Source organism: Gallinula chloropus (assembly GCF_964237585.1).
Source record: "Gallinula chloropus genome assembly, chromosome: 12".
NCBI lineage: Eukaryota > Metazoa > Chordata > Aves > Gruiformes > Rallidae > Gallinula > Gallinula chloropus.
This window is the reverse complement of record NC_140097.1, coordinates 18,405,138-18,420,798: the sequence shown is the minus strand read 5'-3', so window position 1 is coordinate 18,420,798 and position 15,661 is coordinate 18,405,138. Positions and strand designations below refer to the sequence as shown.

Sequence of the window (15,661 nt, the reverse complement as noted above, 5' to 3'; positions counted from 1 at the left end):
GCTGAACTCTGTCCCGTTGTGCCCTACAGCCTGAGCCAGAAGCTCGCGCAGGATTGCGGCCGAGCCAGGGAGCGGCTGTGAGCCCTGGGCGCCGGGGGCCCTGGTTTTCCTGCTGAAGCCGTCACTGCCCCGTTGGGTGCCCACGAGCCGCAAAGCTGCTGTCCACGTGGACTGGTGCTGAAATCTCTCGTCCGGCTGCTGCCAGAGCCTCTCCAGCCAAACCCAGAGACATGGCAACAAACGGGACAAAAGTGGCAGATGGACAGATCTCCACAGAAGTTGATGCTTCGATCACCAATGATAAGCCTAAAACCTTGGTAGTAAAAGTGCAGAAGAAGAAGACGGATCTTCCAGACCGAGATACTTGGAAAGGGAAATTTGACTTTCTTATGTCCTGTGTAGGTTATGCCATTGGCTTAGGGAACGTGTGGCGATTTCCATATCTCTGTGGCAAGAACGGTGGAGGTAAGTTTGCTGTTTTACTCTTCCAACCTGTGATAAATTTGTCTATTGTAATTCACCATAAAATTGTCAGTAAAACAGAACTTGGGTTTAGTAGCTTTTTCATCTCTCTGGGTGTATTTTGGTTTGGGGTTTGTTTTATTGGGTTGGGGTTTTTTTTGCTTTTCACTTGTTGGAGCTGGAGCCATTTTGCAGGGTGGTACTCAGCTTTGAAGTTTGCTCTGGAGTTTATTCTAACTTCCAGTTGGTACATGCTTTTAAAAATCCAGAAGGTATTAGAGCAGAGCTAAAGCACACAGCTAAAGTTGGTTGCCCACCAACCTTTCAGAACCCCCTCTTTTGGACTGAGTCTTTGAGAGGATTGCATATGGCTTGTAATACTGACTCTGAGCTTAGCATAAAAGGCTAACTTCAGCTGGAAAGCAGACAGGTCTGGGTAAAGCCTTTATGGTACCTGCATGCTCCTGTGACAGATGAAGGCAACAAAATACAGTCTTTTAGATGTGAGCTTTTACTTAAACAGAACATTTTTTAATGATGAGGGGATATACTTTGCCCCATATTTTTCACCTCTTTGAGGTACTGGCTCAGAAATATGCATGTGCTTTCCATTAACCTTTTTGAAATGTTACACTTAAGAGGAAAAAAAAGTGGGTTTCTTTTCACATATACTAGGAGTGGAAACAGTGGAAACTCAGTAGTGGTTTCCCCCACTGTAACAGGCTTTTTCTTATTCTCTTTTAGGTGCATTCCTTATTCCCTATTTCCTTACATTAATTTTTGCTGGAGTGCCACTGTTTCTTTTGGAGTGTTCCCTTGGTCAATACACATCTATAGGAGGCCTTGGGGTGTGGAAGCTTGCGCCAATGTTTAAAGGTAAAGTATAAAATGGGATTACTTTCTATTTGGCTCCAAGTTACACAAAATGTCAGGGCAAGGGTGTTTCTTTCCACCTTTGAATCCCTACTTGAACCACAATTTTCTACAGACAACCCTAATTTTCTGAGGTGTAACTGACGATTTTGACACATACCAAGATGTTACTCTTTCCCCTAAGAAGAGCAAGACTTAGGCATTAGGAACTCAACAAACTTTTCTTTGAACTTCAGAAACTTTTATTATTTGTTAGGAGCATATAAAGACTGTTTAAAATAGCAGATGGAATCTAGAAGTAGTTGTCTGGGCAGCTATGGAACTCTTGTTTGCAGCAATTTGGTAAACCTTGTTTCTGTTTGAGGCCACAGGTTTGTATCTCCCTTTGTTCTTTACTGAAATAGACACTTCAAAGATAGCAATTCTGTGCTGAATTGCTTAAGACAAGCTCAGTCCATACTTAGATTTCTTTATTTAAACTTTTTTAGCTAGTTTGAGGTATCTTATTGCTGGAACCTCAAGGTTTTTTATCTAGAATCCACCCTCTAATTCCCAATCCTTTTACACTTAAAAGCCCCTGAACTGACTTTGGGGGCAGGAGAGGGACAAATTTCACATTGAGTTATAAATTACTTCACACAGTAGGACTGGCAGTTTGCATAGGGTGAGCTAGAAGTTTGTTCAGGGTAGATTTTGTTCTAGGAAATTTTGTACTGGGAGAATTCAGAGGTGTGAAAATATTTCTCACAGGGATGTGTTTTAACTTTGCTAGAGTTACTGCTGTTGGTGGGGGGGACAATGCAAAATTCCTTTGTGTTATGCTGATTATTTTAAGCTCTTGCTCATGTCTAGTGTCGTGGCAACTGTCACCAGCTCAAATAGTTTAATATACCCCTGAAATCTCCATGTAGAGTAGAAGTGTGAAACTTCTGACATTCCTTTAGTCTGAGATGATGTAACAGCATTGCACTAAGCTTCAAGCATTTGATCAGCACACAAAGTGGTTAGCTGGTCTTGCATGCAACTGCCAGAAGTGTCTGTGGGACTGTGGTTTCCCAGAATGAGCTGGTACTTCATTTCCCTAGAAGTAAAAACTGCCTGTAAAATCTCAGCAATCGCAGCTGTGACTAACTGCAGAGTTTGGAGAACTGGATGCTGGTTACATTTAGGGATGACTGAACTATCACTCAAATTAGCAACCTGGGTTGGTAGAATGGTACTTCTAAAATTTTAACTTGGCTTCTACACAGTTTGGTGAATGACATCTGTCCCATGTTGCATTTGTCCTTCTGAATTGTCACTTTTCAACTGATGCTTGTACAGACATCACTAAAAGTTACCTGCTTTTGTTTCTTTTCATTGCCTTTACAGGTGTGGGGCTAGCTGCTGCAGTCCTCTCCTTCTGGCTAAATATTTACTACATTGTGATTATTTCGTGGGCCATATACTACCTGTATAACTCCTTTACCACTGTAAGTCTGTGGGTGTGTGCATGCAGAGTTGTTTGCTGACTGTAGGAAAGTGATATACAGATGGGTTATTCATCTGTCTCCCTGTAATGGTGTGAGGTTAACACAAAATACATGGAAGTCAGTAGGATAAGCCACTACTTAATAAATTATTTTGGAACCACCGGCTTCTCTTTCTTGCCCATTTGTTTGAATTTCCTCCTTGATTGAGAACACCACAGCTCTTTCATCTGTACCCTGTAGTCTCATTTGTTACCTGTCTCTGCCCTTAATGGCAAGCATGCCTGCTGGCTTCTCTGCTCACCTGCCAGGCGAGTCATGCTCAGGCTGGGGACGTCCCCTTGCCTTTGAGCCCACAGGCAGCCAGCCAGCCATTCCCCTGAGAAAAATTCCAGTCTATAACTGAGTTTATTTTTATGTTTTTCCTTCAATGGCAGCCAGACAAATGTTGGTTCTTTTGGAAGTGGTGTCATTGCAATGTGGCTCGATGGCAAGGGGGGTGTTTATTAAAGACGTCCCCAGGGGGTGGAAGGTCTGTGGTCTGATCAGCTCTGAACTTCCGTTCATTGTTGTTATTTTCACTTTGATTTCTTTCTTTTTCATGTTATTTTTAGCTGCCTTTTTGTCCCCTCAAGGATGACTCATCAGCTGAGTCTTATCTGATTTGTGGGGTTTGACCATCTGAGGAAGAGTTCTTACATAAGTGCAGTAATTAATGCATTATTGTTCAATTGTTGTCTCTTCTACAAATTGTGTTCATGCTCACTTGTTCTCAGCTTTAAATAATTGTCCCTTGACTGAATTTGTGTTAATTACTGTCTGGGAGTGACAAGATCATGTCTCTTTTTTGTTATCCTCAGACTTGTTAGCAATGTGAAAGGTCAGTCATAGTCTGTAGTGGTGTACTGGCCCATATTAGATGAATATTGACTTCTAATTCCCTTGAAGCCTCTTATCCTTGTATTTAAAACATGTACCCTGTTACAATGTTTTCTGTGAGAGGATTTTCCAAGATTTGCCATCAAAAAAAATCTAAAACATATCTAAATCAGATTAATTCCAATAGATATCATGTGTGAACAGCTTCTGCTCCTCAGAACTTCTGTAGAAATAGAAAACTTACATTTAATTGTTCCCTGACCCGAGGGGAAGATGGAAACCTCTGATCAATAACCATCACAGCTTTATTGCCTCTGGGGCAACAGGCAGGACCAGGGCCTCCAGGAGGTCCTTCAGCTGCCCATCCTTCCTGCTGCCCGTGTAGCGCTCAAGTCTTTCACATATGGAGAAGCATATCTGACTCCAAAGCATTTGGGCTGATATATTAAGGAAAGGAAGAAATATTTTCACGTGATTCACAAAGTGGATATGAAGTTAAATAATGTACGTGGCAGACGTGCACCCCAGGGAGGTGTGTGCACCGCAGAACTCCAGGTGTATTAGTTCTCAACTCGACTGTCACTTCCAGTCAAGACAGAGATACTTGAGGTAATGTTTACTTAAAAAGTGTTTGACTGATGAAGTTTTTCTCTCCCTTTCTTAAACAGACTCTTCCTTGGAAACACTGTGAGAACCCATGGAACACTGACCGCTGCTTCTCCAATTATACCTTAGCAAACACCACCAACATGACAAGTGCTGTGGTCGAATTCTGGGAGTAAGTCCATAGTTTTTCTCTGTATCATTCCCACATGGATGCAAGGATCAGCTTGTTGTAATTCATTTGCTATCTCCTGAATTAGTTGTCAAATGCACCGTTCTGTTGTATCTCATTCCAGGCGCAACATGCACCAAATGACTGATGGATTGGAAAAACCAGGGCAAATCCGGTGGCCACTAGCAATTACTCTAGCAATTGCCTGGATTCTGGTGTACTTTTGTATCTGGAAGGGGGTAGGCTGGACTGGAAAGGTAAGATTAAAAAGTACTGTAAATACATTTCCATTAAACATGCCCATTTTACTCAAATAGTCTGAAAATTCTTGAGGTAAGAGGCACTGGGAATAGTTGTTCTGCAATAGCTCTGTGGAGTACTGTGTTTCTATCTTTTGTGATAGATACAGCATAATGTTTTTGAAAGAGCTGGCTCCTCTGTAGCTACATCTGACTAGTCTTGGATGGTATGTTCACTTACAGGCTTTTTGGCTTTGCCAGGTATAACATTGTCTAAAAATGTGTCTTGCTTGTTCCTGGGATGAATATCTAGCTAGTTTGGATAGCAACAGAGTGAGGATGCAGTGTTTTGGCTTCAGTGAGAAGCATTCATTTATTGCAGAGCTCTTCCTGAAGCTAGACTGAAGTGTACTGAAGGGATATTTTATGTAAGAGTCACTCCCTCCTTTCCTTAGGCTAAATGAGAACCAGAGGTCTCGCCATGGGCACGCTTGCATGAGGTGTTTCTTATGTCTGGCTTGTTTCTGGCTGCAAAACAGAATTTACTAAAGAATTAAAGAAAATTATATTATTGACAGACCTTTCTCCAGGAATGAAAGGGCAAACAGCATCCCTCTCCCCAAAATGGCACAATAATTCTTGGGGACATGGAAAGCCACAGCCATGAGTCCTGGTGCCAGCTGAAGGCTTGGGTTCTGAGGCTTCAGGCCTGCTGTAGAGGACTAGGATTGTTTTCACACCACAAGAACAAGCTGTGGACTTTTGAAAAGACAGCTCTAACTCTGACCCACCTCAAGCTGTGTGTTGAACATGGCCTAGTTGAGCTCAGACCAAACTTCATTTCTCCTGTCTGTAAAGGCGGTGGCAAAAAAAGAAGGTCTGAGTGTTTCTTTGGAGCCTGACTTCAGTGTCTTTTTGAAAGGCTTTTGGAAAGGCCAGAGAGTAGGGTCCTGTAGGGCAGTTATGGCATAGATGAGCAGAGAGAGGGATGAATACAGGAGCAGGAGAAAATAAACTACCAGCAGGGTGGGAATGTTTCAACTGTGTGCATTTGGGAGCTCCCCTTGTTGAATACAAAGAAAGGAAGGTGTGAGCCCTTCATCCAAAAATATCCTAGCCCACTATATTCCACCTTCAGGAAAGCCAGCAGCACCCACCTGCCTTGGAGAGACAGCATTTAGGGAATTCTGCAGTAGACACTCCCCTTTCCACACCCAGCTTTTCAAAGGATAAATGTGTCAGTGTTAAGTCAGCCTCAGCTGCTGTACAGTATTTTTAGGGAGCAAATATTTTCTGAAGTGTTAACAAGCGCAGATCGTTCTTCCTTCCACACTTACAATGTCTTGTTTCTTCACATCAGGTGGTATATTTCTCTGCTACTTATCCCTATGTTATGCTGCTTATCTTGTTCTTCCGTGGTGTAACACTGCCTGGAGCAAAGGAAGGCATTTTATTCTATATAACTCCCAACTTCAGTAAGCTTTCAGACTCTGAGGTAAATATTCAATCCTTGTAAACAAAAGTTTCACTACTAACTGTTCACCTTTCAGACCTATGACCTGCTCCTCAAGTGCAGAAACAGATTTTTAAAAAAATTATTTCCTGCAATCAGGTTTGGCTGGATGCTGCCACACAGATTTTCTTCTCCTACGGTTTGGGTCTTGGTTCACTGATTGCCCTTGGAAGTTACAACCCCTTCCACAATAATGTTTACAGGTAAGCAGATGCCTGCACAGGTTACAGTGCCCCTCTCCTGCCTCAGCTGGAGCTGGCTCCTGGCTTTCTGAGTACTGTATCACTGAAATTAAGTGCATGTAAAAATGAATCTTAAATGTTGTATTGAAGTAGGAACGAGATGTGTAACTGTGTTTACACTAATGGGAGAGACAGAATGGCTTGTCCAGCATGGAGTGGAACCCAAACTATGAAACCCTGAAGCATTAAATCTTTTCACAGGGAAAAAAAGTGTAATATACTTGATGGACAGTAGCATTCGTTACCTACTGCTTAAAACACATTACCTTTATTGCAGGGACTCCATCATAGTGTGCTGCATAAACTCATGCACAAGCATGTTTGCTGGCTTTGTCATCTTCTCCATTGTTGGATTCATGGCTAACGTCACGAAGAGGCCTATTGCAGATGTTGCAGCATCAGGTATCCAATATCTTTTTCTCTCAGTTGTTCAGTGGCATCGGTTATCTTTTGTTTGCAGGTTGTGTCCAACTCCTTCACCTTAATTGTTTAAAATCCCTCTCCCCAGACATTCCTCAGCTCCCTGTCATTTCAGTCACACTTACTGATGGCAGAAGGGAGAGCATCATTTCAATCCTCTCAGGGCAGCACCAGCAAAGATATTTCATGTCGAGCAGACTGCCTGCCTTGTGCTCTCAGACCTTTGGTGTGGAGAGCCATCAGCCAGAGACTCCAGGAACAGTAATGACCATGGCTTAGAGGGAACAACACATTTATAAGAGGTGAAACACAGTTACCTGCTCCAGTGCTTAGCTGTGACATCAGATGATGAGCCTCTCACTACTGAAATTCTTAAAAGCAAACCGAAATGCTGGTCATTATGTTTTAGGAGCCCATGTTCTACAATTCAGTTAGGGTTATAAATTCCTTTTACTGTTTCTTGAGGTCAAGCCCTTTGAGGCAGATTCACTTCTCACCTGTTCAGACCTACAGCTCTTGGCTGATTTCATGGCACCCTTTATTATGAAGCTCATTTTACTTAGGGCAGTGAGATATATCCATGGAAGGATTCAGCTATTCTCTGCAGATCCTTCTCTTTCTTCCAGATGAAAAGGCTTAAAGCAGCAGAGCAGATGGTTGCCCTAACCCAGCTGGTGTACCAGACACTCTTTTAGCATTTCTGGCCACAGGGAGGGTTCTGAGAACTGAAAGCTTGGTTGGGAGTCACTGGTGGACAAAATATGTCGTCTTATACTAGCAAACATATCCCATTGATGAAGTATCCCCTTAGTTAGAAAAGCAGTGAATTTAAGCCCTAAGAATAACCTTCAATAAGGTACATGTGCGAAGAAATTAGCAAAACCATCATGATGGCATACACTGTAACCAAAAAATGCTCTGGAAAGGCAGTGGTGTGTGAAATAGCTGCTGGGATGTCTGCATTTGACACAGGTGTAACTATAAGGGCTACACCTGCAAACAAAACAATATGCTTGCATCATATTAAGCTCCTAATGACATTTTAAGGTCCCTATGATTAGACTTTTGGAAGATGCCCAGGACGTCCTGGGGCCTGTAATTGCAAGGGATATTTGGAAAGCTGACCTTTTAATCAAGGCTTCTGTTTCTCCTAGCAAGCTTGGAAGCTGATTATCTTTCTTAGCACCATGAGACACATTGTTTCCTAATCTCTTACACATCTTTGTAAAACAAACAGTGTTATTAAAAGCTGTCATGCATTTGGTGAAATGTCTACCAGAGTAAAACTAAGAACACATTTACCTTAAATCGGTTTTGCTCTTACTCCTGCCATTCAGAAGGCATTCCCATCCTACCTGCTATTGCCAGCAAGTAGCTCTTTCAAACTCTGATTGCATTTACTTGGACTATTCGGGTGTCTAAGGCCAAACTTTGCTCTGCTGATCTGAAAGCTGCCTATGTCCAACTGATTGTCACAGACTTGTATTTAACGAAAACTGAAAAGTCAGATACCCCCCTGCCCTTAGGCAGGCACACTGATTTTCTTTCTCTGGCTATTTAGTTTGCTACAGGTTTCACTCTTAACCTGACATCAGCTGGTTTCCAGCCATGCTGTGCCAACAGAAAGTGTCCCTCCTCTTGTAATACGTGTGCAGTCTTGGGCAGTGAGCACTGATGAAGCTGAAGTCCCTGGTCAGATGCTGCTGCATCCATGGCCGAGTCATTCAAAGAAACAGAAACCCTGTGTGTCAACAGGAGCCAATAACCACACCACCCAGTCACACTGACCTTGTCTCTCCTGTCTCCTTCCAGGCCCTGGACTGGCATTCCTCGCTTATCCCGAGGCAGTGACACAGCTGCCCATTTCTCCCCTGTGGGCAATACTGTTCTTCTCCATGCTGCTTATGCTCGGGATTGACAGTCAGGTAAAGCTGGGGTGAAAATTAATAATTAAGATGAATTTTCTGCCCCTGTATGGTGCAAGGTTGGCCTCTCCCTCTGCATTCTGCGCTGCTGGCAGGTTGTGATGCAGCATGGTTTCTGGAACAATCAGACAGGTCACAGGATGTACTGAGGAGAGAGGGAAGAGGTGAGACAGGGCCCTGGGATAGCCAGAAACTGATGCTAATGCACTTTTGCTTTTCCATGAGCTGTTGGAAGGATATACAAAATGGGCAGGACATTGATTCTGTGGACTAAAGGAACTTCCTATGAAATCTGAACTGTGCAATCACAATTTTAAAAATACCTTTGTAGTGTTCATCAGCGTAGGAGACGCTGGGCTGGGCTTTACAGGACTTAGATGCCACAAAAGTTTCTGAAAGGCAACTTCAGAACTTTCCCCATCGAGCAAAAAGATGCAGCACACATTTTGTTTGAAGCATAAGAATGGCAAGAGAAAATTCAGGAGGCTGTAGGCTCACTACTGGAGGATGTGCTGAGCATTAACAAGTTCTGAAATTACTTCCCAAGGGAAGGACCAACAGTCTATCCATTCAGGCCTTAGCTAAGGGCATCTGCCAACAGGAGGTGGGAGGCAAGGCGCAGCCTAGACATTCTGCAAATCCGAGTAAGATCCTCACCAGAGTTACTGTCAAGATAAAATAATGAAATAAATTGTGCCATCATTTCAAACAGTGCTTTCTGCAAAGCAAACAAAAAAGCACACAGAACAAGGAAAAGCATTTTACATGCTAGAAAGGACGCCCAATAAAAGCATTTGTTAATCACTGATAATTTGAATGCAGATATTGGTATTATGACCAGTAAAGTAAGCACCCTGTCTTATATTGCAAGCGCTCTGTGAGGACTCTGCCAGGGAAGTCCCTTCTGCCTCATCAAAAGTCGGGTCATTTGTATGTGCCCAGTTGCAGGCAGATGTGATAATGTACATACAGTCAGCTGCAGCTCTCACACCAGCTCCTGGCAGGAGTGTGAGAATTATCAGTGTAGTACTGTACCAGCCTTTCAGTAAAGACAGTCCATCACTTTCTATAAATCCAAGTTGAATCCAGCCTGAGACCCAAAATACAAAAAGATCAAGAGGGCATTTTATCCTGATACATGAAAGGAAGCTGAGAATTTATGTTTTCCATTTCTTTGTTTTTCAATAAGCTTCAGGCTGGACGTCAAAACCTACTGCTCAATCTGGGGCAAAACTACTGAGAAATTAATTGGGTCAAAAATATTCTTGAAAGAACTTGTCTCCAGGGAACTACCAGCTGAGGAAGGTAGTCTAATAGTATTTAAAAGAATATATATCTACAGGCTGTCGTGCTTTCATCATTTTCTGTCTATCAGTGAAACATTTCATAGGCTAGAATTTATGGGAACTGACTATTGGTTATATTCCCATTGCACTGCTGGACACAAATACAACTTTACCTCCCTTCTTGCTTTAACTGTTTCAGCCATCATATTGGTTAATGTTTATTTTGAATGTAAACATACAGAAAAATCCTTAAGCACAGCCATGCTTTCCATTTGGAGGCACAGATCCTCAGTAAAAATCTATTCTGGGGACACAAAAAGTATTTGATTTATTGCATCTGAGAGTCAGTCTTGTGTCTCTAACCTTCATCCTGAAGCACTAATCTGATTGGACTTGTGTCTATTGCCTTTCATGCATGTGAGTAAATCACAGAAAGGAGAAGCGTACGTTTTTGAAGGATCTAGGGGTCAAAGCCTTCAACTGTAGGTGAATCATCATCATCTATCACAAGAACGAGCACTCTGTGTTCATAAAGCTCATGCTGTAGTTCACAGTTTAGAATTTTGAGTGTTATTCTAGCTGGAAATATTTTTGCACAGATCTTTTTAGACAGAAAGTAGGATATTCAGAAGCAGCGCTTCCACTGAAGTCAAGGGAGTTTTCGTTTATCATGTAACGGATGCAGCCTTAGGCCAGTGATGAGCACTATTGAAAACTTCACCCCTAAATGTAGTGCTGCTGTGGTTGTGCATTGCATTGTGCTTTATTTCTAACTTCCCTTGCAGTTCTGCACTGTGGAAGGATTCATAACAGCTTTGGTGGATGAATTCCCGAAGTTACTGCGCAATCGAAGAGAGATCTTCATTGCTGTTGTGTGCATTGTTTCCTATCTGATAGGGCTGTCCAACATCACTCAGGTATGATCTCCAGAGGAACCCGACCTCATGTCTGACATAGCACCTGGTTCTTTTCTCCCTTCCTCCACTCCAGCCAGGACTTACTGCCAGCCATTGAAGTGGCAGGAACTGAGGAGCAGTGCTGCCTAAAGGCTTCAGGCAGCAGACCTTAACTTCTGGGTGTAACGTGCCTGTGGGCTGTGGGTGCAGCTTGTCCTGCTTCTGGTTCAGGTGATGAGAAAATGCACGTCTCTGCAGGCTGCCTTACAGTCCCAGAAGTGGGAGTGATGGATGTTCTCCATTGCTTCCTGTGCTCTACAGCTGTTTCAGGGAAATGATGGAATTGCTGAGCGAAAAGCATGACAGTGGAATTAAAGCAGTTAATTGAATTCTAGTAGTAATGCAATTTTTGACAGTGTTGACCTCAAGCATTGTAAGACTTTAACCTGTTAACTTTAATTAGTTTACATTAATACATCCCCAACCTATTCACCGCTGCTGGTCTGTAGCTTGCTTTTTAATCTGTCTTAACACCAGAGTCCCTGCTATGTATTTTAACGCTTCCTTCTTGTGTGTTCTAGGGTGGGATCTACGTGTTTAAGCTTTTTGACTACTACTCTGCCAGTGGAATGAGTCTGTTGTTCCTTGTCTTCTTTGAGTGCATTTCGATATCCTGGTGCTACGGTAAACACTGTTTTCAATTTTTCCATAAGTTTTGCACATCGTAAATGTGTTTCCTCTACTGATCTGTTCAGTCGTGTGTGCACATACTGAGGGGGGAAGTGAAATTGCTCTTGGTTTTTACAAGCTACTGAGGACTCAGAGTTGCCTGCTGGAAGATACTCATGTGTCTTTAGGAACATCCCATGTGTGAGCCTGGAAGGCACTGGATACTAAGTGTTTCAGGAATGCTGGGTTGTTTTTTTTTTTTTCCCCTCATCCCCCTTCCTTGGAAAGCCTGGCTCTTCAGAGCTGCCAGCTACTGCTCTTCTCAACATTGTGATTTAGGTCCTTGAAGTTCATCATGCTTCATTTCCCAAAATGACTCTGTCACTCTAGGATCTTGCAGCGAGTGCCCGGTTCCTTGGTCAGCTTTGTCTTGTGTAATTGCCTTAAAATATCAGGAAGGCTGGGCTGGAAGGTCTGAGTGTAAAGATAAATGAAGATGGATCGTATTCTTGCCAGAGTGTTCTCTGCCTTAGACCTTAGGTCTGTGTTCACTAGTTTAAGGACACTCCCCTGATTGCTGCATCACTCCAGCTTATATTACCGAACAGATTCGGAGCTAGATACCTGGGGTCTGTCTTTGAATGGGTTTCAGAGGATGAACCTGGTTTTGTAGTGGAGGGATACTATATATGAACCCAGCAAATGCACATGGAAAATGTATGAAGTATGAAGAGGTTATAAATAACATGGTAGACATCATCCCTTTCAGAAGGTGATGGAGTGTTGGTAGGTAACAGCAGCAGCAGAAGGGCTACTCTTTGGTTTCATAGGCAGCTCTGCATGGATGTGGGGTGTGTGTAACTACACAGGGAGACCTGGTTGATGCTAGATGGATATTTTTATTTATGTTTAATTTAATTTGTAAGATATCATTCTAAATCTCTCATTCTGAGAGAGATTAACTCTCTTTAGAGTTGAAATTAACCAAGGGCAATTTATTGCATCTGACCTTCAGATGTACAGAATTCCTTAGCCTTTGCAGAGGAATAAGTTTTCTGGTCAGCAATTAATTAATTATGATGTGGAAGAATGAGAACAAATGACTCTCAGTGCTTCTGAGTTTGCATGTTTCTTTCCCATTCAGATAGATGAAAAGTTACATTGGGGCCTGTACAGAGCTTCCAAATACACCTCATGATTGATGACAGAGTCTCTCAAAGCCACAGAGCTTTCAAGAGGATCAGTTATCTGCCATGTTTTTATACAGATTTTTATTTCTATATTTAGGTGTCAATAGATTTTATGACAACATCCAAGAGATGGTGGGATACAGACCCTGCATCTGGTGGAAACTCTGCTGGTCCTTCTTCACTCCTATCATCGTGGCAGTAAGGAAAAAACTTTTATTACATGATTCCAAGGATGTCAGTGGGGTGGCCTATGTACCACAGTGTTGTAATTTCCAGCCCAAGGGTTCATACTAGCTCTGACCTCATTCCCTTTTTGTGGATTAGAGCAATTCCACGGAAGGCAATAGGCAAACCCCAGTGTCACTAGAGGAAGCCCATGCCCTAAGAAATGAAGCCTTGTGCAATTTCAGGAGTTGTGTTAGTCCACTGGAAATGGTAACTACTCAAGAGTTTGATTGGCAGAGGTAGAAAACTGTAAGAAACAATTTTTGACCATTTCTTGTATTCTTACATATAATTTAGCAATCTCTCCACTCTAAATTTCCCATATACACAAAAACAGCCACATTTTGTGAACCAAAGTCTTTCCCAGGCACTATTCTGGAAACAGGCAAGGATTATAAACTGATGTTGTTCTATGGGATTCTGTGGAATACCAAGTTTGTACTACATGGTTAGCAGTTATTCTGGCAAACCATGAAGGCCCCACCTATGAGTCAGTGCCTGGCAGCTGTCCCTGGGCCCAAAGGAACCCAGTGCTCCCTGCCTGGATGTGAAGGCAGACTGGAGCTCCAAGTCAGTCTGGAAAAGGTCTCAAATGCAGAACGCTCTGGAAATCTCATCCAGACCTTCTTTTCCACTGTCTTTTGCAGGGAGTATTTCTCTTCAGTGCTGTCCAAATGACTCCTCTCACGATGGGAAGTTATGTTTTCCCAAAATGGGGCCAAGGGGTTGGCTGGTTCATGGCTTTGTCTTCTATGGTGCTGATACCAGGCTATATGGCATACATGTTTCTAACCCTGAAAGGCTCCTTAAAACAGGTGAGTGAGACTGTCTCCTGACCAGGCCCTTTCCTGTTGCCAGACCTGTGCACACTGCTAAAAGATTGCTGGGCAGTTATTTCTGCTGGTTATTTTCCTGTGGCCCCACACACTTAGCCCAGGTACCTTGCATCGAGCTGAGAAACCTAAAAGTTAAGCCCCAAACAAGGAAAAGACAAGGCAGTGTCTGTGCCATCATGAAACGTGAAATGTCATCCTTATCTCTGGGTTTGACAGTTCCAGACACTTTGCATGGCAGCTCCTTACACCTGGAAACAAGGGGATGGCTTACAAAATAAGTATATTTGTCCTTATACTGTCGTGTGTCAAGACAGGTGATGCTCTAAGGAACTGGAATCAAACTGTTAGGACTAAACCCCCGTAAGCCTTAGTCTCTTCTTGCAGTGACACAATGTAGCATCTCCCTGAGTGTGAGCAAAGATCACTGCTCCTGTTCTGCACGGCCCCTGCTCTAAATTGCAACGGCTGCCTTGAGGGAAAGTACATGTATTTCATGGTTGTGCTGAGCTTCCCTTGAGTTTTTATTTTAGGGGTTCCTATGAATGGTTACTTACTGAAGAACATTGGAGGCTTCTCCTCACTGCACTGTGCTCTTAGCTTCTCCCTGATCCCATATTCCACCTGTAAAAGGAAGATGATGCTTCCCATGTGCAAGAGGCATTGTGTGGCTTAAATCCATTTTAAGGTTGTCCTGGCCTCAGAGAAATGTGAAATGTTCATAAGGTCCTCGACCAGTTTAGTGCTGTTGTGCAACTGCCACACATCTGGGGTGCAGTCTCACTTTTCCCTCTCCTCATTCCATGTGTAACAGACACGTCTTCAGCACGAGCACTGAAACACACGGCTCTGTCCTCTGTAACTGTGGGAACCAAAGATTGTCAAAAGGAATTTGTCAGAATTTCTGGAATGTTCTAAAACCAGCTGACAGAGCCATCTTTGCAAAGGGACAGATGATCATAAGCAGAATTGACGAGTAATGGCTCATGAATTGCTCAGATCTTGAACCAAATATTTGTCTTCAGCAAAAAAAAGACTCAGCAATGCTTCAAAGAAGTCTACAAAAAAGTCCCTCAGTTTTTTTACCCCCCCTGCTTGTTCTTAGCACCTGCATTTTGAGTATCTTTCCCTTGGTCTTACAGAAAGCTGTACAAGCACACGGAGAATTGTTACTGTAAAAGATGCCTGCTTCTTGGACAGAGTTATGTAAGACCACAGTGAAAGTCTCATCTTCGTCTCATTTTTGAAAGTGGAGGGTTAAAATCACATATGAGATCCAGCTTTGAGTCCCTGCTTTTAAAAATAAAAAAGGTAAGCTTAGAAACAGTTTTTTGAGTGCCTCACATCTATTGTTGTTCTTCAAACAGCGCATCCAAGTCATGATTCAGCCAAGTGAAGACATCACTCATCCTGAAAACGGGCCGGACCAGGCCCAACAGAGCAACTCCGCAAACAAAGAAGCCTACATCTAAACTTCTGTATTGTGAAAGCGCCGATACTACTCCAGAAAAACAAAAAAATATGGTTGAATATGACCACAAATTTATATCTGAGAATATAATTACCTACCTCTAGTGGCAAAAAAAAAAAGAAAAAAAAGAAAAAAAAAGCAAAAAAAGAGAAAAAAAAGAAAAAAGGTCATCTAAGGTCATCTCCACTCCAAGGGAATCGCCATGGGTAAGATCCAACCATCGCGTGAGCTCAGATGTTGACAGTGTTTTGTGTTCTCTGGCAATCCACGGACTGTTAATGTTTTTATCCTTTC

General features: G+C 42.7%; 1 protein-coding gene across 1 annotated transcript; it reads left to right on the top strand.

Annotated features, from left to right (window-relative positions):
* Positions 1 to 230: 230 nt before the first annotated feature.
* SLC6A1 (solute carrier family 6 member 1) lies at positions 231 to 15,368 on the top strand (the record flags this gene model as incomplete). The annotated part of the gene is made up of 14 exons (XM_084269409.1): positions 231 to 465; positions 1,207 to 1,338; positions 2,707 to 2,807; positions 4,352 to 4,461; positions 4,583 to 4,715; positions 6,058 to 6,192; positions 6,310 to 6,413; positions 6,730 to 6,854; positions 8,685 to 8,797; positions 10,869 to 11,000; positions 11,561 to 11,663; positions 12,936 to 13,036; positions 13,711 to 13,878; positions 15,264 to 15,368. The coding sequence occupies 14 exons, from the start codon at positions 231 to 233 to the stop codon at positions 15,366 to 15,368; spliced, it is 1,797 nt and encodes a 598-aa protein (XP_084125535.1).
* Between the last annotated feature and the right edge of the window lie 293 nt (positions 15,369 to 15,661).